Source organism: Thunnus thynnus, chromosome 20 (genome assembly GCF_963924715.1).
Source record: "Thunnus thynnus chromosome 20, fThuThy2.1, whole genome shotgun sequence".
Classification (NCBI taxonomy): domain Eukaryota; kingdom Metazoa; phylum Chordata; class Actinopteri; order Scombriformes; family Scombridae; genus Thunnus; species Thunnus thynnus.
Genome location: NC_089536.1, coordinates 2046688 through 2067662, shown reverse-complemented (window position 1 = coordinate 2067662; position 20975 = coordinate 2046688). Strand labels below are relative to the sequence as shown.

Genomic DNA, 20975 nt, shown 5'->3' with positions numbered 1-20975 from the left:
TACTGATATTTTACATTTTAGCTGAATGTTAGCCTTTATGATGACTAAAGTTAGCAGGTAGCATTGCTGTACTATTAGGGTATACTAACATTGCCACAGTGAACAAACGCTAACTAAACAAAGCTAACTAAACACTTATTCTCTGTGACGGTGGTCACTTTAGTTTGAGCAACAGTGGCTTTACGTTGACTTGTATGATGACTATGATTACCAGCAATCTTTCTTGAAGTTTTACAACTTTTCAAGCCTTAAAGTGTAACTTCACCTCCAGGTCTGAGCCTGATTGCATAATTTTGAAAAATACTAAAAAGTGGGCAAGCGGCTGAGAGGGGGAGAGGTTAGGAAAGGGGGATATTATTTTAAACAGCAGATGACAGGTTGAGCCATTTTCAACCCATGAAGTGCCGATTTTTATCAATTTGGTATCAATGCCAATATTAACACCAACATTAGTGTGTTTCATTACAGTACAGTCATATAATTTAGTTTACTGCTCAAAAAACGTTTTAGTGTGCAGTACCTCTTTAATTAGACAAAGTAAATGAGTAATATTACGACACTTGTTCATTTTACCTTAACATTAGCTTTTATAATGGATAAAGGTAGCATCTAACCGATAGAATGGCTTCTATCAGCTAACGTTATTAGCATGGTACCATGTTAGCCTGTACATCGACCAAAGTTAACAGCTGACATTGATGTTTATTCATTTGGCAGATGCTTTTGTCCAACGATGATGTACAAATGAGGTACACTCCAAACTACAGTTTATCAAGGAGAAGCCTCTACACAAGCAGAATTTTTTTTTATGAGAGAGATCCTGAGAAGGATGGAGAGACGGAGAGAGAGCATATTAAGTGAATAATCTTGGAAGAGGTCTTTGTCTTGGTTTTTTAGGACAAAGGGGAAATCTGCCTGCTGACATAATGGAGTTCAGCAACTTGTTTCACCACCAACAGACCAAACAGGAGAAGAGTTTGGATTGAGATTTTCTCCCTCGCAGTGACAGTAGGACTAGTCGTCACTTGATCGTATGAACGAGAAGGTGCATTAAGCTGAAGGAGCTCAGGTAGGTGGGTGTTGTGCTTGTTGGAGCTTTAGTGACTTGAACTTAATACGAGGAGCAACAAGGAGCCAGTGGAGAGTCATGAAAAGTGGAGTGACATGAGACATACTAACATCATTGATATTTTTCATTTATTGACCTAAATATCCTGTTGGTTTAAGTTAGCAGTGACCTTTGCTGATATTTTACATTTTAGCTAAATAGTGGTCTTAATATTGCTAAAGTTAGGAACTAATGTTTTACATTGTAGCTGAATGTCAGCCTTCATATAGGCTAGCTAAAGTTATTAGCTAATTAGCAAGTAATGTTGCAGATATTTTACAGTTTACCTGATTGTTAGCCTGTATGATGGCTGAAGTTAGCAGCTAATGTTACAGATATTTTTACAGTTTAGCTGACTGTTGGCTTTTGTGATGCAGTTAAATTTATTTACATTTAATCACTTTCTCTTTACCTTAGCCTCTATAATGACCAAGACATTGTAGCATTACATTATGGTTTTTTTTGGGGGGGGGGGGGTTGGGTTTTTTAAGACAAACAAGTTCCAGTTATTAACAAGTTATGCCGGCCTTACACCAAAAGACGTTTCAAACAGTTTCACTGTTGCAGACAAATTTCCAATGTCAGAATAAAATCACAAAAGTTTGTGGCATGTTACCATCATCTTGATCGTTTGGTGTAAGGTGCTCATTAGTTGTGCTTAGTGTGCTAAAAAATAGTACTTCACCCAAATGTCAAATGTCTTGAGAAATGGACTTCACCCAGGATTTCTGATCATACACGTTGATTTTATAAATGAATCTGACTCAAGTATGACTCAATTGTGAGTCTAAAGATAAACTTATCATTGGTATATCTGCATGCATATGACCTCAGCCACCTTAGTTGTGCTTGATGACTTCTAAAAGTTCACCCTTGCTCAAATGTCTTGAGAAATGGACTTCACCCAGGATTTCTGATCATACACGTCATAATGTCATAAAGTGTGGTAACTGCTTAATGTGCAGGGGTGATGAAAGTCAACAACACAGGAACATCCGCTTGTGAGAGACATAAATTCACAGACCAAGGTCTTACATCACTTTATTCCCTCCTCCAATGTGTTATGAATGACACACAGCTGACTGGTGAGTTCTGGATATTTACTGTATTAAACTGTATTAGTAAACTTATAAATAGTTTTATTTATATTGGATTACATTTATACATAATCCGTTATTTATATATAATTATATTTAACCTTGTTATACGTGAGTAATGATAAATTACTTTTTTTAATAGGAAACTTTTTGTGCACCGTGTCAAAGCACATATGAGGGAGAGATTCATACATTTTTAGTTTGTACATAAATTTTCAAATGCTTATTTTCACAGCATTAGTTTAGCTGGTGTAGTAAAATACTGTTTTCTTGCACTGTTTTCTAACGTTAACTTTGGAAAAATAGTAGATAGAGTAGACTGGACTTTGACTGCTGTACTGCTGACATTTTCAAGTTTATTTGTGATAAAGTATGTTTCTCATATATATTTACAGTTATATTTTCTTGGAATCTGGATTTTGAAATCCAAAATGTCCAAATGTAGAGTGTCTTTAAAACTTTAAATTAAAAAAAATACCATATGTCATTCTGATAACCAACTTTTATTAAAACTTTATTTATCCAGTTTGGCATTTAATGTTTTGATAAAATATTTGTCTTATTATTTAATAAAATACTCTAAAGATACTTGAGCAATATGCTCTTGTGTCACATCGCTGTGGAAAAGTGGAACTGGTTCATGTACAAATGCAAATTTTCTCTCTGTTTTTCTCTTTCACATAGATTACATTCTAAAGAAATAAGGAAGACGGTTGAAAAGGGGAAGAGGCAAATTCTTAAAGTCATGCTTATTCAGTCACCTGACCCACAGCTGTATTGAATAGAAGCACCAAAACATATCTTTTTTTATAGATTGTCTTTCCAAAATTTTCCACCAACTTCATTTGGATATTTTGGATGGACTAAAGTTAATAACACAATTTGAAGATTTAATTTGTCAAAATAATATCAGAGTATAACGAAAACTTCACCATGACCATTTTAAACCCCACGACACCGATCCCTGGTTGTGGAGGCAGTGGCCACAGTCACTGCCCACCAGTCGATTTTCAACTGGGGGGTGTGACTCTGTTACCAGTCCTCACTGTCATACTGGGGCTGCTGGGAAACATAGTTGCTCTGTGGATCTTTTGCTTTAAACTGAAGGCCTGGAATATCAACAACCTGTTCCTCTTCAACCTGATTATCGCCGACTTCCTGATTCTCATGAGTCTTCCTCTCAGGATCGATGCCTTGCGCAGGGGCCACTGGGTGTTTGGTGATGGCTTGTGCAGTATCGACCTCTTCCTGTTGTATTCCAACCGCTCAGCCAGCATCGCACTCATGACCGTGTTGGCAATTTACCGCTACTTTAAGGTGAGAAAAGGAGAATACACATTGTATTATTGTCCACATTCTGATAAACCCAAAATCACTGTTAATATATTTGTAACACTTCAGTAAGTCATCTATATTACAGCATAATACCAAAACTTTCATCAGATGATTAGCTTTCCAGTAGTTTTGAGGCCTTTTTAAAAAAAATAAATATGAAAAACTGAATGCACCAGCAAGTGATGAGTTTATCTGGTGTGATCACATGATAAGTCAAGTACACTCTTATTTATATAGCTCAAAATCATAAATCACAAATTTGCTTTACAATCTGCACATCATCTGTCCTCACTGTGAACTCAAATTTTGAGGCGGCAAAGTCAGTGGAAAAACAATACTAAAGGTTTTTTTCACCCAGTGTGCTGCAACTGATGAAAAGACATGCCTCAACAAGTTGATATTGTTTCAAGTTGTGGCAGAACTTGCCTGAGAATCATCATATTTTAATGTTTTCCTCAGTATCAAAGTAATCCAGTGATAGTTGTCTGTACATCATTGGCTACACTGCAAACAGGAACTGCTAATAGCTGTTGTAAAGGAGACTAGAGTGAAAGCAACATCAGTGGGCTGAGGTGAAACAAACAGTAAAGAAAGGATCAACATCGGATTGACTTTATTTTAATCCTTTAAAATACGCCTGGATCACCCAGCGACTGATTCTTAGGATTGGCTCGGGACATCTGTAATTGCTAATATAGACTGTGACTGTGACTCAATAAAATCACATTGGCCTCCAGGAAATGACAATATGACATCAGCTCTTTGACACATTTTTTCTGTAGTTGACGCAAATGATCATCTCTGTCCTCTTTTCCAGGTGGTCCATCCTCACCACTGGTTCAGCCGTATGACCAAGAGACAGGCTGCGTACATGTTAGTGGTTGTCTGGCTGTTGATCATCAGTCCTCGGGTTCCCATACTGACGAACAAGCACACTGAGGGCAACGGCACCAGGACCCGGTGCTTATTCTTCACTTGTTCTTCACACATCGCTCTGATCACCATGCACCGCATCCTGACGGTGTTGGAGTTTATCATCCCGATGGCCATGCTGCTGTTCTGCGCCATCAGGATTTCCAGCTTCCTGAGGGAGCGGCAGATGGGAAAACCTGAAAAGGTGCGCAAGGCAATGCGGGTGTGCACTGCTATCGTTGTTGTCTTCATGGTGTGCTTCTTACCCACCACGGTGACGACCATCGGGGTGTGGGTCATCCACTCGTACAACCCAGAGGACTGTGACACCTTCAACATTTTCGTCAAGCTCACCATCGTGGCTTTGGGGCTGAACTTCCTGAACTCGGCTCTGGACCCCATCGTGTACATCTTCTCCAGCTCAATGTTCAAAAGGGCACTCTGCAGCTCGCTTCCCCACTTCCTGCGCTGCGGTCAGGATGCAGACGATGCCGAGATGACTACATCCTCAATTGAAAGTCAGTCGAACACCCAGAAGGATCTGAAATCCATTAGGGCTGACAGAGGAAATGAAGCCATGTAATAAGCTTTTCTTCAGTAACAATGACTGGATCATGCAGCAAAAATCCTGTTGTGATGTCTTTGATTTTTGTAGTGTTTTGCACTGAATTGTCTGCTTGTTTTGTGTGTTTTATTAATTTTTTTATGTTGAAGCTTTGTTTTACATCTGTGAACTTTGTAAAAACATTAGATTTTCAATTATAATCATTTCTTAAATTCAAACTCAGTGATGTACGTAAACACACTTCAAACTTATGTGGTTGAACAAATTACAGATGTGTGTTTTAATTATATGTATTTATTGAACCTTTAAAATTTAAAATTGTCCTCAAAACACCTTGGAAATTTAGAAAATTACACATTATGTGGCAGTGTCACATAAATATTCTGAATTATATCTTGTTCTAGTACTTGATTAAAGCTATGTTTTTTTTATTTCCACACCATTCCATCAAATGAAATGTTATACTGTAGATTTCTTGTGCATCATTTTTGACAAATTTATGTAAATTAATTTGTAAATATGAGGTATCTTTGGAAAGTTTAGACTCTCTACTGGAACTAGAAAGGTCTGTTGGTTTGAGCTGTGAGTCCTGCAGAGTTTCAGAGGTTAAATGAGGCCAGGTTTACTGAGAAAATGGCGGAGGAAGCTGCAGTGAGGCAAACAGGAAATCTCTAAACCAAAAACTAGCAGCATTCATCACTGAAGCCTAAATGTCTGTCTTAATACATCTCAGTTATGAAAGATCCTGTGCGCGTTACTTCACAGTAGATGATGATGGATAATGTGCACCATCTAGTGGACAGATGACAGAACTACAAACCAAACCAACTATCACTGAATTACTTTGATACTGAAGAATCTAAAAATGTGATGATTCTCAGGAAAGTTCTGAAATGTCTTTTTGTCTCAGATTTGTGTATGGATTTATTGAGTTTTATTGGCGATGGATATCGGAGATAATGGTACCCTTAGGAAGTGTAGGTCACACTGAATGATATGTGTTTCATGTCCATGTGATAAGATTTGACTGAATTATGACTCCAAGGAGGAGGATGATTTTTGACCTAAATCACTTCATAAACAGTTGGTGCCGCTAATTCTCCAGTCGGTGCCATTAAACCATTGCAGAAAAAAAGGACACAACGTAATGGCGTCATTAAAAGAGTGGCAGTCAAACCTCAAACAATGGAAAACCATATGGAAAACATTCTGGAAATATGACATATCAATTTGTTTCATGTATTCATTTGAGGAACGTTACAGTCTCCTCATCGCTCCACACAAATCTAATGTTTTTGTCTCTTCAGTGACACCGAGAGGACTGCATCCTAATCTGGAAGTCAGTCAACCACCCAGCAGGAACTAAAATCCATGAGAATTGATAGAGAGAATGAAGCCATGTAATAAGTTTGTCTTCAATAATAATGACTGGATCATGCAGCGCTCTGAAAAATCCTGATTTAATGTCTTTCATTTTCACAGTATTTTGGATTGAATGATTGAAATGCTGCATCAAATACCTGAGAGTGAGCAATTCATTAACTCTGTAGCAGCTAATATTCGAGGCACAGAGCTACCAAATGCTAACAGACAGACATAGACCTTTATACGTGGAATACCATCAAATGTAGAGCATCCTGACATGGACTCTGCCAACACGCTCCCCTGGATGTGTCCTAACACCTCTGGATTAGCTGCGGAGTCTCTCAGGACTTGGTCTAACACTGTCCACAGCTCTGGACTAGCTGCAGAGACTGCCACACCAGCCTTCCCTTATGACGTACCCAAACAAGAATGTGTGGATAAGTGTGAAGGACAGTGCAAAGGACAGCGCAGCCTCCAGTGTCATGTGGCTCAAAGTACAACTACAAAGGAACTTTCTCCATTGTCTCACTGGCTGTGGTTGACGCGAGGTACCGGTTCCAAGTGGTAGATTTCACTGATGGAAGTGTCTCCCCGTTTGCAGAGGCTCTCCAAGCAAGCAGGCTGGATCTCCAAAAGGACCTTCCTCGAACGCCGAACATTTTGGTGCAGCACCACATGTGGGGTTTGTGGGGGATGAGGCCTTTCCTTTGCACAAAGACCTCCTGTGACCTTTTCCAGGACGTCAGCTCTCAAGACAGCAGCATGTCTTCAACTACTGGTTTTCACTCGCCAGACGGATAGTGGAAAATGCATTTGGGATCCTGGCAGCACAGTGAAGGATATACCACATAGTCATCAGAGTGTGCCCAGAGAATGTGGATAAGCTGGTGAAGGCAATAGTCATCCTCCACAACTTCCTTTGATGGTTCGATACACCTCCACCAGCCTAGTGCCGTCATCCAGAGCCTACAAACTGTCTTCCAGAACATCGCCAGAGTGGGAAGCAGTGACGCAGCTGCAACAGCACTCTGTCAGAGAAAAATATGCAACATACTTTTCCTCTGCTGCTGGTGAAGTGCCATGGCGGCACAACCTGCTGTAGCATGTCTGTTTCAAAGGTCCAACTGTTATTCATTCTTACAGACTTACCATGTGCTTTATACTTTCTACTCCACTACATTTATTTGACTTACCTACAATGCTGATGTTACTAATGTTGAGAAAAACTATTTGATATCTATGAGAGTGTAATACATTCACTTGAGAGTTTTATCTCTGATCATGTGTGGGCACCTTTAGTCCATGATTATTCTCACTATACATGCTGCCACTTGGTGACATCATCAGAGAGCACAATGTATGTTTCCATAGTTATGCGGATGACACACAACTATACATCTCCGCTGAGCCAAATGATATTGCAGCTATAAACTCCATTACTACCGGTCCTCTAGCAATGAATAAAAATTAAATTTACATTAAATTAAATTAAATTATTAAAAGAGGACAAAACTGAAGTCCTAGTAGTTGGCCGCAAAACAAAAAGAGAAATGCTGTTTAATAATCTGGAGAAATTAACTCACTGGATTAAATCTGAGGTTACAAATCTTGGTGTTATTTTACATTAAGATCTAAGCTTCAGGTCCCACATTATCAATGTGAGGAAAACATGTCTTCATTTCAAACTGCCTTGATTACTGCAAGGCACTGTTTACTGGCCTCACAACACAGTGGCTGTTAGGCTTGAGAAAAAAGGCTGTGGTGTGTGGGTTTTGTAACCCCCACAGCACCACTAAGGTTGTTTTTATCCGGGGCAGTATCGGGTTGTGCCCGACACAGATAAGACCCACATTGAGGTTAAACCCGTAGGAGGACGTTCTGGGATAAGCTGAAAGAGGCTTATTTAGGTTCATCAAGACTGGTGGTGCATCTGTGATCGTTGGGAAAAGGGAGGTGATGTTATGCTTATAGCTTCAGAGACCTAGACGCCAATCTATAGATTATGTAGACATAGCAAAATACTTTATGAGTTTTTGCTTATTAAGTCTAAAATTACCACCACTGAATTATGCATTCTATGTATTCTATTTTCACTTTAATCATCAGACGTTTTGTAGCAGTTTGTTAGACGTCAGTGAGTCTGTACTGCTTGTTAGATAGTTATCAATTTGCGTTACCAATTGAAAAATGACCAGCATTATATGTTCAGTAAGAGGGTGCCATAACAACTGGAAGTAAAGACAGGAGTTTTTACAGCAAGAATGTTTTGAACATCAACCTCAACTTCAGTCTGAGTGCACCTGTTGAGCCCCGTACGACCTGCAACCACCTCTGAAGGAGGACGAAGCTCTAAGACTCTGGTTGAATGCTTTGAATCTGAAAAACCCACCCAAACGTCTTTTTGTGTGTTCCTTCCACTTTGTAGATAAAAAGCCAACAAAAGGGGATACCTACCCAGAGAAGTGGCTTGGCTATGAAGCTCCGTTGAAGAAACCACGGTTGCTAGTCAGGCAGTCAGGTATGTCAAATTATCAATTGTCAGGCTCCTCTGTTTACACTGGTTTGTTAAAAGTATGTGTACAATTTGTAACGATAATGACAATAATATTGGCGAAAAAACCAAAAGCTGTACTATAAAGTTTGTTATTAAATTAATTCAGCATTCAATTTAAGCATTCAGTAGTTAATACTTCAAATTATACTTATGAAACGTTAACACCAGGAAATAACATATACCTACTAATGTATACACCTTGCATATATATAGCTGTTTGTAGGGCCAAATATATATATCTTATAATGACCACAATCTGTCAAAGTACAAATCAGATCATTTGCCATCATTGTGGATAATTTGATAGTTATGAAAATGTCTCATTTACAGCAGTCTGCAGTGGGGAAATTATTATATTTGTTTGTAGGCTACATGTTGTTAATGAAATACAATTTACTATTTTACTAAATGACATTGCAACACCCAGCATGGAGCATGAAGCCATGGATCTGGATGTGCCAAACTCCCAGAGTGATGTTGGGTGCCAGTGGGATGACCGCACACTTGGCAACCATGGCTACAGTTCAAGTCTCCCCCTGATGCCCTTGCCCACCACTGCTGACCGTGGAACACAATGTGCCGAGCCTCTCTTCAAGACTTCAGGAGGACCGAAGCTCTCTCTCTGCTCTATACTGGCTTGTCGCTTGCCGCCTTTTGGTCAGTGGCTGAACACCTTATACCTTTCTACAAAGGAAGCTTCCAGCTCAACACAACAGACCAGCTTCTGATGACTTTGATGAAGTTGAGGCTTAATCTGCTCAGAATGACTTGGCTGAAAGATTTAATGTCTCTCAGAGTGTCATTAGCCGAGTATTGAGCTACTGGATTGACCTCATGGAAGAAAATATAAGGGAATACATTCCTTGACTTCCAAGGGAAACTATCCAATGCTACAATGCCCCAGTGCTTTAAAGAACACTACCAAGGCACAACTTGCATCATAGACTGCTCCAAGACCCCCTCTAAAAGGCCAGGAATCTGGATTCCTGGGGAGAGTCTTTTAGCCACTACTATGCCCAGAACACAGTTAAGTACCTGGTGGCAATTGCACCCTGTGGCCTAATAATGTTCATCTTCCCAGCTTACAGGGGTAGTAGTAGTGACAAATTTATTACATCCGACTCGGGGTTCCTGGAATACCTGTGTCCAGGAGATGAGGTCCTGGCTGACCGAGGCTTCACCATCCGTGACCTGCTCTGTGAAAGGAAGGTGAAACTCACAGTACCTGCCTTTACTAAAGGAGGGGCACAGCTTTCTGAAGAAGACACCACCAGCACAAGGAGGATTGCTAACGTGAGAGTTCACAGGTTGTGCCAATAAACCTTGCACCAAAAATTGACAAATTCTGAGAATTTGTGCTGTCCTGTGTAACCTGCAAGGTGACATGATTCATGAAGATCCTGAGTGAGATAGATTGAAAAATGTTAAACTGTGATGTTATTCACAAAAGAAATACAAGAAATGTACAGTAAAACGTTAAAATTGTAACAAAACTTATGAAAGACAGATAGTAATTTCAACAGCATTCAACAATGAAATAGATTTTTTTTTAACTGCTTGAATGTTTTGTATTAAAGCAGTTTTAATTTACAGTTTTAATTTTGTTTCTGCAGTTTATTTTGTCAATTGTGAAACTAATGATGTTTTCAACATTTACAAAAGTGTCACATTTTCATCTGCACCTATCCTGAAGTTGTGAAAAATAATAAAAAAAATGAAATAAAATAAAATTGGTTTTTAATCACTTTCTCTTTACCTTAGCCTTGGCCAAGACAGTGCAGCATTGCATTATGTGCTTTGTCTTTTATGAAATTATGAAATTATGAAAAAAAGAAAAATAGGTTCCAGTTGAAGTATTAACAAGTTATGCCAGCCTTACATCAAATGACTTTTCAAACAATTTCACTGTTGCAGTCAAATTTCCAATGTCAGAATAAAATCATGAAAGTTTTGCTAGAGTTGTGGCGTGTTCCCGTCATCTCAATTGTTTGGTGTAAGTTGGTCATTAGTTGTGGTCAGTGACTTCTAAATACATGCACTAAATAAACTAAATAAATGCACTTCACCCAAGATATCTGATCTTGCACAACTGTCTTCAAGCCTTCAAGCGTGATAAACAACACGGGAACGCCCTCCTGTGAGAAACATAAATAGACAGACCAAAATTATACATCACTTCATTTCCTCCTCCAATGTGATATGAATGACACACAGCGGACTGGTGAGTTCTGCATATTTACTGTATTTAATGTGTAAACTTACATTTAGTTTTATTTATATTGGATTTCAATTATACATAATCCATTATTTACATTTTTATATTATATATATATTACAATTATATTTAACCTTTTTATAAAAGTTACTTTTTTAACAGGAAACTTTTTGTGCAACATGTCAAAGTACATATCATGAAAAGATTCTTTACTGATCCAGTTTGCTATTTAATGTTTTGATAAAATATTTTTTATTATTACTTAATTTAATATTTGTAATGTATTAAAACGCTTTTCAAATACTTTCAAATATGCTCTTGTGTCACACCGCTGGCACAAATTTAACACAGAATGTCTTTTTATCTGATCTGTAGAAAAGTTGAACTGGGTTATGTACAAATACAAATGTTCTCTGTTTTACTCTTTTCTCTTTTTACTCAGATGTCATTCGAAAGAATAAGGAAGAGGGTTGAAAAGGGGAAGAGGCAAATTCTTAAAGTAACAGCTGTTTTCCTCATTCTTATTCAGTCACCTGACCCACAACTGTTTTTAATAGAATCACCTAAAAGTAATCTCCTTTATTAGATTGTCTTTCCAAAATTTTCCATCTCTCCAAATTTCCACCAATTTTCTCTGTTTTGGCTAAATTTAATAACACAACTTTAAGATTTAATTTGTCAAAATGATATCTGAAGATCACTTCACCATGACCATGTTAAATTTCACAACTCCAATTCCTGGTGATGGAGGCGGCGGCGGAGGTGGCTGCCCACCAGTCCGTAGTGAACTGGAGGGTGCCATCCTGCCCCCTGTTATCACCATCGACGTCATACTGGGGTTGCTGGGAAACATAGTTGCTCTGTGGATATTTTGCTTTAAACTGAAGGCCTGGAACCCCAACAACCTGTTCCTCTTCAACCTGGTTATCGCCGACTTCCTGGCTCTCGTGAGTCTTCCTCTCAGGATCGATGACTTTCTCAGAGGCCACTGGGTGTTTGGTGATGGCTTGTGCAGGATCAACCTCTTCCTGATGTATTCCAACCGCTCAGCCAGCATCGCGCTCATGACCGTGGTGGCAATTTACCGCTACTTTAAGGTGAGGACAGGAGTATACACATTATATTATTGTCCACACTCTGATAAACCTTAAAATGCTGTTAACATTTTTTTCATACTGGACACTTCAGTAGGTCATCTATATTATAGCATAATACCGAAACCCTCAACAATGTCGTAGTTTTGGGGCGTTGCTTAAAAAATAAACATGAAAAACTGAAAGCACCAGCAAGTGATGAGTTTATCTGGTGTGATCACATGATAAGTCAAGTACATTTTTATTAATATAGCCCAAAAACATAAACGACACATTTCCTTTACAATCTGTACATCATCTGTCCTCACTGTGAATTCAGAAAGAACACAAAGCAAAATTTGAGGAGGCAAAGTCAAAGAAAAACAGTAAACTAAACGTATTTTTCACCCAGTGTGCTGAAACTGACACAAGGACATGCCTCATCAAGTTGATGTTGTTTCAAGTTGTTGCAGAACTTGCCTGAGAATCATCACATTTTATTGTTTTCTTCAGTATCAAAGTAATCGAGTGATAGTTGTCTGTACATCATTGGCTACACTGCAAACAGGAACTGCTAATAGCTGTTGTAAAGGAGACTAGAGTGAAAGCAACACCAGCAGGCTGAGGTGAACCAAACACAGTAAAGAAAGGATCAACATCTGATTGACTTTATTATAATCCTTTAAAATATGCCTGGATTGCCCAGCGACAGATTCTTAGGATTGGCTTAGGACATCTCTAATGCTAATTTAGACTGTGACTCTATCAAATCACATTGGCCTCCAGGAAATGACAATATAACATCAGCTCATTGATACATTTTTGTTCTAATTGAGGCAAAATGATCATCTCTGTCCTCTTGTTCCAGGTGGTCCACCCTCACCACTGGTTCAGCCGTATGACCAAGAGAAAGGCTGCATACGTGTTGCTGTTTGTCTGGCTGTTGGTCATCAGTCTTTGGGCTCCCATACTGGCTAACAACCACATCAAAGGCAGCAGCAACAGCACCCAGTGCTTATACCTCACTTCTTCACTCACCATCTTGGTCAAAATGCACCGCATCGTGGCGGTGCTGGAGTTCATCATCCCGCTGGCCATGCTACTGTTCTGCTCCATCCGAATTTCCAGCTTTCTGAGGCAGCGGCAGATAGGAAAACTTGAAAAGGGGCGCAAGGCGATGAGGGTGTGCAACGCCATCGTCGCTGTGTACATAGTGTGCTTCTTACCCACCATGGTGACGACCATCGGGCTGAGGGTCATCCGCTCGTACCGCCCACAGGACTGTGCCACCCTCTACACTTTCACCAAGCTCACCATCGTGTCTTTGGGGCTGAACTTCCTGAACTCGGCTCTGGACCCCATCTTGTACGTGTTCTCCAGCTCCATGTTCAGGAGGGCGCTCTGCAGCTCGCTTCCCCATTTCCTGCGCTGCGGTCAGGACGCAGGCGATGCAGAGAGGACTGCATCCTCAACTGAAAGTCAGTCGACCACCCAGCAGGAACTGAAATCCGTGAGGGCTGACAGAGGGAATGAAGCCATGTAATAAGCTTTTCTAACAATAACAATGACTGGATCATGTTTTAATGTCTATTATCATAGTTTCTTAAATACAAACTCAGTTATGTATGTAAATATACTTCAAACTTCTGTGGTTGAAGAGATTACAGATGTGTGTTTTAATTATATGTATAAAAAGTTTGGAAATGTAGAAAAATACATATAGATGCATCATCTTAGACAAATTTATGTAAATTAATTTGTAAATATATCTATATATTGAGTCATGGATGTACAGACAACTATCACTGGATTACTTTGATACTTAAGAAAACTTAAAAATGTTTTGATTCCTTGGCAAGTTCTGCAGCCTCTTTTTTCTCAGATTTTTATATGGATTTTTTAAGTTTATTGGCAACAGATATCAGGGATAATGATATCCTCAGGAAGTGTAGGTCACACCAAATGATATCAGTATGTGTTTCATGTCTGTGTGGTATGTTGGTAAATGGTAAATGGACTGTACTTTCTAGTCTTCCGACCACTCAAAGCGCTTTTTTTACACTACGAATGACATTCACCCATTCAGACACATTCATACGCTGAATGGGTACAGGGGGTTAAGTGTCTTGCCCAAGGACACATCGGCATGTGGACTAGAGGAGCTGGGAATTGAACCACTGATCTTCCGATTAGTGGAAGACCCGCTCTACCTCCTGAGCCACAGCCGCGATGATCTGACAGAGTTATGACTGTAAGAAGGAGGATGATTTTTTTACCTGGGAAATTTTAGGATTTAGCATTTCAGAAACACCCTCCATCCAACAGCTCAGCATAGCTATTTATTTAAAGTCTCTTTTATCACCAAGAGAAGGATCTTCTGCAAAACCAAACAAACCTAAACATTTCTTTAAATTTAAACACTTAAATTTAACATTAATGGTGAATGTACATTCATTCCAGTTTTTAATTTAATTAATGTAATAATGTAATAATAATAATAATATTTTCTTGACTTTGTTTTCATATTCTGCTTTTCTGCTTAATGGTGACTGCTAGGGCTGCAACTAGCAATTATTTTAATTATCTGCGGATTATTTTCTCAATTAACTGATTAGACGTTTTGTCTATAAAGTGTCAAAAACAGTGAAAAATGCCTGTTAAAATTTCTTAAAGTCCACGGTGATGTGTTCAAATGTCTTCTCAAAAAGCATTTTTGAGTACATACTTGCCAGATTTCCACCAAATGTAGCGCAAAATGTAACCAAATTGCCAGAATATCAGCAAAAGAAAACTTATTCAGTGTCTAGAATTTAGTGACATCTAGCAAACTTGGCAGAAATTGAATATCATCTTCATAGGTATGTTTTAATTAGTATATTATCACCTGACAATAAGAATCATTGTTTTTGTTACCTTAGAATGGGCCCTTTATATCTACAAAGGGAGTGGGTCCTCTTCCACGTGGCCCACCATGTTGCACCACCATGTTTTTACAGTAGCCCAAAACAGACTTCCTATCTACCACAGCCCCTCTCTTCATTCACTCTCTAGCTCGCTCTACCTCAGCTGCTCTCTCTCTTTCTTGCTGGTGCTCCCAGCTCTCTCTCTCTCTCTCTCTCTCTCTCTCTCTCTCTCTCTCTCTCTCTCTCTATCTCTCTTTTTGTCTCTTGTCTTTTTTAAAATGAGTTTTTCAGCAAATTGTTAGCGAATTAGCAACTAATGTTGCAGATATTTTACAGTTTACCTGACAGTTTCATGATGACTACAGTTAGCAGATATTTTATATTAGCTGAATGTTAGCCTTCACGATGGCTAAACTTAGGAGCTAATGTTGCAGATATTTACTATTTAGCTGAATGTTAGTCTGTATGATGGCTGATGAGAGAAAGAGTCTTGGACTTCAGAATATCTGATCTTGCATAACTCTTCACGCCTGCTTGACATGCAAGCATGATAAAAATCAACAACACAGGAGCATCCTCCTGTGACAAACATAAGTTCACAGACCAAGGTCATACATCACTTTATTTCCTCCTCCAATGTGATATGGATGACACACAGCTGACTGATGAGTTCTGTATATTTACTGCATTAAATAGGTATTCTATGTTTTAACACTTTGTTTTTATTTTGTTTTATTATTATTATTATTATTATTATTATTATTATTATCATCATTATTTTTCAGTATGTATTCTTTTCTTATGTGTCAGTGGGTTTTATCTTCCATTGTCAGAATAAAATCAAAAGTTTTGCTAGAGTTGTGTCACGTTCCCGTCATCTCAATCGTTTGGTGTAAGTTGGTCATTAGTTGTGCTCAGTGACTTCTAGAAAGAGTACTTCACCGAAATGTCAAATGTTTCGAGAAATAGACTTCACCCAGGATATCTGATCTTACACAATCTTACTCTTACTGTTATCACGCCTGCCGGACGTGTCGGGGTGATAAAAATTGACAACACAGGAACATCCTCTTTTGAGAAACATAAATTCACACAGACCAAATTCATACATCACTTTATTCCCTCCTCCAGTGTGATATGGATGACACACAGCTGACTGGTGAGCTCTGGATATTTACTGTATTTAATGTGTAAACTTACATTTACACATAATCCATTATTTTTATATAATTATATTTAACTTTGTTATACATGAGTAATGATAAGTTACTTTTTTTAATAGGAACATTTTTAGTTTATACATATATTTTCAAATGCTTATTTTCACAGCATTAGTTTAGTTGCAAGTTTAGTAAAATATTACTACTATTTACTAATACTATTTTTTTGCTGTTTTCTAATGTTAACTGGAAAAATATTAGATAGAGCAGACTAGACTTAGACTGCTGTATCATATTTTCAAGTTTATTTGTGATAGCATATGTTTCTCTTATATGTTTACAGTTATATTTTCTTGGAATTTGGATTTTGAAATCCGAAATGTCCAAATGTAGAGTATCTTTAAAACTTTAAAATTCAAAATATACCATATGTCATTGTAATAAACAACTTTTAGTTGTTTATTACAACTAAAAGTTTGCCATTAAATGTTTTGGTAAAATATTATTATTTATTAAAATGCTCTTCAGATACTTTAGCATTATGCTCTTGTGTCACACCGCTGACACATATTTCCCACAGAATGTCTTTTTATCTGAACTGTGGAAACTGTTGCATGTATGAATGTAAATGTTCTGTTTTTCTCTATGACGCAGATTACATTCTATAGAAATAAGGAAGAGGGCTGAAAAGGGGAAGAGGCAAATTCATAAAGTCATACAACTGTTTTCTTCATTCTTATTTAGTCTTATATGTCTTTCCAAAATGTTCCACTAAATTAATTTGTCTATTTTGGATGGACTAAAGTTAATAACACAATTTTAAGATTTTATTTGTCAAAATAATATTAGAGTATAAGGAAAACTTCACCATGACCATTTCAAACTTCACGACTTCAATCCCTGGTGGTGGAGGCAGCAATGGCAGTGGATGCCCACCAGTTGATGTTTCACTGGAGGCTGTGATCCCATTATCAGTCATCGTTGCACTGGGACTGCCAGGAAACATAGTTGCTCTGTGGATCTTTTGCTTTAAACTGAAGGCCTGGAACCCCAACAACCTGTTCCTCTTCAACCTGGTTATCGCCGACTTCTTGGTTCTCATGAGTCTTCCTCTCAGGATCGATGACTTACTCAGGGGACACTGGGTGTTTGGTGATGACTTGTGCAGGATCAACATCTTCCTGGTATTTTCCAGCCGCTCAGCCAGCATCGTACTCATGACCGTGGTGGCAATTTATCGCTACTTTAAGGTGAAAAAAGGAGAATACATGTTATATTATTGTCCACACTCTGATAAACCCGAAAATGCTGTTAATGTTTTTAGAACACTTCAGTAGGTCATCTGTTTTACAGCATAATACCAAAACCCTCATCAATGTCAATTGATTAGCTTTCCAGTAGTTTTGAGGCCTTTTTTTAAAAAAGATAAACATGAAAAACTGAATGCATCAGCAGGTGATGAGTTTATCTGGTGTGATCACATGATAAGTCAAGTATATTTTTATTAATCTAATAAAGCCCAAAATCATAAATCACACATTTGCTTCACAATCTATACATCATCTGTCTTTGCGGTGAACTCAAATTTTGAGGCGGCAAAGTCAAAGGAAAAACAATACTAAAGGTTTTTTTCACCCAGTGTGCTGCAACTGATGCAAAGACATGCCTCAAGTTGATGTTGTTTCAAGTTGTGGCAGAACTTGCCTGAGAATCATCACATTTTAATGTTTTCTTCAGTATCAAAGTAATCCAGTGATAGTTGTCTGTACATCATTGGCTACATTGCAAACAGGAACTGCTAATAGCTGTTGTAAGGGAGACTAGAGTGAGAGCAACACCAGCGGGCTGAGGTGAACCAAACACAGTAAAGAAAGGATCAACATCTGACTGACTTTATTTTAATTCCTTAAAATACGCCTGGATCACCCAGCGACTGATTCTCAGGATTGGCACTAATTGCTAATTTAGACTGTGATTGTGACTCCATAAAATCACACTGGCCTCCAGGAAATGACAATATGACATCAGCTCTTTGATTCATTTTTTCTGTAATTGAGGCAAATGATCATCTCTGTCCTCTTGTTCCAGGTGGTCCATCCTCACCACCGGTTCAGCCGTATGACCAAGAGACAGGCTGCGTACATGGTAGTGTTTGTCTGGCTGTTGGCCATCAGTCTTTCGGTTCCCATGCTGGCTTACAACCACATCAAAAGCAGTGCCAACAGCACCCGGTGCATATTCTTCACTTCTTCTTCATTCACCAATCTGGTCACCATGCGCCGCATCCTGACAGTGCTGTCGTTCATCATCCCGCTGGCCATGCTGCTGTTCTGCTCCATCCGGATTTCCAGCTTCCTGAGGGAGCGGCAGATGGGAAAACTTGAAAAGGTGCGCAAGGCGATGAGGGTGTGCAACGCCATCGTCGCCATGTTCATAGTGTGCTTCTTACCCACCACGGTGACGGCCATCGGGTGGTGGGTCATCCGCTCATATCACCCGCCGGACTGTGACACCCTCAACACTTTCATCCGGCTCACCATTGTGTCTGGGTGGCTGAACTTACTGAACTCGGCCCTGGACCCCATCTTGTACATCTTCTCCAGCTCCATGTTCAAGAAGGCGCTTTGCAGCGCGCTTCCCCATTTCCTGCGCTGCGGTCAGGTCGCAGGTGACGAAGAGAAGACTGCATCCTCAACTGAAAGTCAGTCGACCACCCAGCAGGAACTGAAATCCATGAGGGCTGACAGAGGGAATGAAGCCATGTAATAAGCTTTTCTTCTATGACTATGACTGGATCATGCAGCACTCTGAAAAATCCTGTTCTAATGTCTTTGATTTTTGTAGTATTTTTCACTGTATTTGTCTGCTTGTTTTGTGTGTTTTATTAGCTGTTTTTATGCTGTTGAAGCTTTGTTGTACATAACACATTAGATTTTCAGTTATCATCATTTATTAACTCCAAACTTAGTTATGCTTGTAAATATCCTTCAAACTTCTGTGGTTGAACAAATTACAGATAGGTGTTTTAATTATATCTATTTATTGAACCTTTAAAACTCTGAATTGCCTTCAAAAAGTTTAGACATTTAGAAAAAATACACATTATGTGGCAGTGTCACAGTTCCACAGCTGCAGTGAAGGAGGGTGAAATAATTTATCCAGGAGTTGCTGCAGTGCTCACCAACAACCACCAGGTGGCACATGTGAGCAGTCCAGATGCGGTCTGTCTGTCTCTCTGTAGGGTAGTCAATACAAGCTCAGCAAGCAGACACAACAGGGGAACATAGAAATGCCATGAAAGTATTTGGGAATTAAACATAATACTTACATATATTTTCTGCCAGGCCTGTACAGTATACTTACATGTTACACAGTTTTAATTTCAGAATGGACATTTGTGTAATTATATCAAAACCAACCATCCATCCACACAGTTTAGACCTCAATATATGAAACATGGAAATTTGTTTCCCCCGATATTTGTAATTGACTGGACATCAGATTCTCCGAGAAGATGAAAGAAAGCTGATTTATTCTCCTCAGTATTCAGAGTTAAACTGACTCCAAAACACGTTCGATGTGTATTATTCACAGAAAACCTGCTTTGTCTCGTTTGTGTTCATGTTCAGCAACAGTGAAAAACAGCTGTGAGCGCGGTGCCAAAACTTTGGGTCCATCCTGTAGGTCCTGTGGGCTGCCACTGCTTCAGCGTTTTGAGCATATCCCCTCATATTTTTGCTCCTTAAAACTGGTATTTTAATGTAACAGCATAACTTAATGTGGAGTGTCGGAGGGAGGGGAAGAAATATGGTGCTGCACATAACAAGACACATACAGGCCATGGATGTATTTTAAGATCAATAAAATTATTTTTAAAGTGAGTGGAGCAGTTACTGCAGCTGTCACTAGTGTTTATAACCACAAGTGTGTCTTTAAATTGAGAGTGATGTCTTTGATTTTTGTAGTATTTTGCACCGAATTGTCTGCTTGTATTGTATTTTTTAGGTTTTTTTATACTGTTGAAGCTTTGTTTTACATCTGTGAACTTTGTAAGCACATTAGATTTTCAATTATCATAATTTCTTAAATCCAAACTCAGTTATGTATGCAAATGTACTTCAAACTTCTGTGGTTGAAGAGATTACAGATGTGTGTTTTAATTATACGTATTTATCGAACCTTTAAAAGTTTGATTGCCCTCAAAAAAGTTTGGAAATTTAGAAAAATACACATAGATCTGCTGTGCATCATCTTAGACAAATTGATGTAAGTTAATTTGTAAATATGTCTATATAGATATCTATATATTGAGTCATGGATGTACAGACAACTATCACTGGATTACTTTGATAAAGAAAACTTAAAAATGTTCTGATTCTCTGTCAAGTTCTACAGCCTCTTTTTTCTCTGATTTTTATATGGATTTTTTGAGGTTTAAGCAACGGATATCAGGGATAATGATATCCTCAGGAAGTGTAGGTCACACCAAAAGATATCAGTATGTGTTTCATGTCTGTGTGGTATGATCTGAGTTATGACTGTAAGAAGGAGGATGATTTTTGACCCAAATTCATCTCAGTGTCTTTGCCTCACCTTCAACTCTCCAGCGCCCCCCTGGGGAGGCTGTTGGTAGTTACAGTGTTGGGAAAGGTGGGGGGGCTGACTTTTTGTTAAACTTCCTGGAGTAA

General features: G+C 38.7%; 3 protein-coding genes and 1 long non-coding RNA gene across 4 annotated transcripts; all 4 read left to right on the top strand.

The window, feature by feature from the left end:
- Window positions 1–2056: 2056 nt before the first annotated feature.
- On the top strand, window positions 2057–6968 carry LOC137171703 (hydroxycarboxylic acid receptor 2-like). The gene is made up of 3 exons (XM_067575761.1): window positions 2057–2193; window positions 2890–3522; window positions 4358–6968. Exons 2-3 carry the CDS (start codon window positions 3139–3141, stop codon window positions 5033–5035), a joined length of 1062 nt encoding a protein of 353 aa, XP_067431862.1. The 5' UTR covers window positions 2057–2193; window positions 2890–3138; the 3' UTR covers window positions 5036–6968.
- A 4-nt stretch (window positions 6969–6972) lies between these two features.
- LOC137171706 (uncharacterized) lies at window positions 6973–10639 on the top strand. Its single transcript, XR_010924812.1, has 3 exons — window positions 6973–7500; window positions 8808–8900; window positions 9364–10639. It is a non-coding gene; the product is annotated as an uncharacterized lncRNA (long non-coding RNA).
- Window positions 10640–10671: 32 nt separating this feature from the next.
- LOC137171702 (hydroxycarboxylic acid receptor 2-like) lies at window positions 10672–14025 on the top strand. The gene is made up of 2 exons (XM_067575760.1): window positions 10672–12248; window positions 13093–14025. The coding sequence occupies exons 1-2, from the start codon at window positions 11835–11837 to the stop codon at window positions 13765–13767; spliced, it is 1089 nt and encodes a 362-aa protein (XP_067431861.1). The 5' UTR covers window positions 10672–11834; the 3' UTR covers window positions 13768–14025.
- A 2755-nt stretch (window positions 14026–16780) lies between these two features.
- Window positions 16781–19960, top strand: LOC137171704 (hydroxycarboxylic acid receptor 2-like). The gene is made up of 2 exons (XM_067575762.1): window positions 16781–17537; window positions 18376–19960. Exons 1-2 carry the CDS (start codon window positions 17157–17159, stop codon window positions 19051–19053), a joined length of 1059 nt encoding a protein of 352 aa, XP_067431863.1. The 5' UTR covers window positions 16781–17156; the 3' UTR covers window positions 19054–19960.
- The last annotated feature ends 1015 nt before the right edge of the window (window positions 19961–20975 follow it).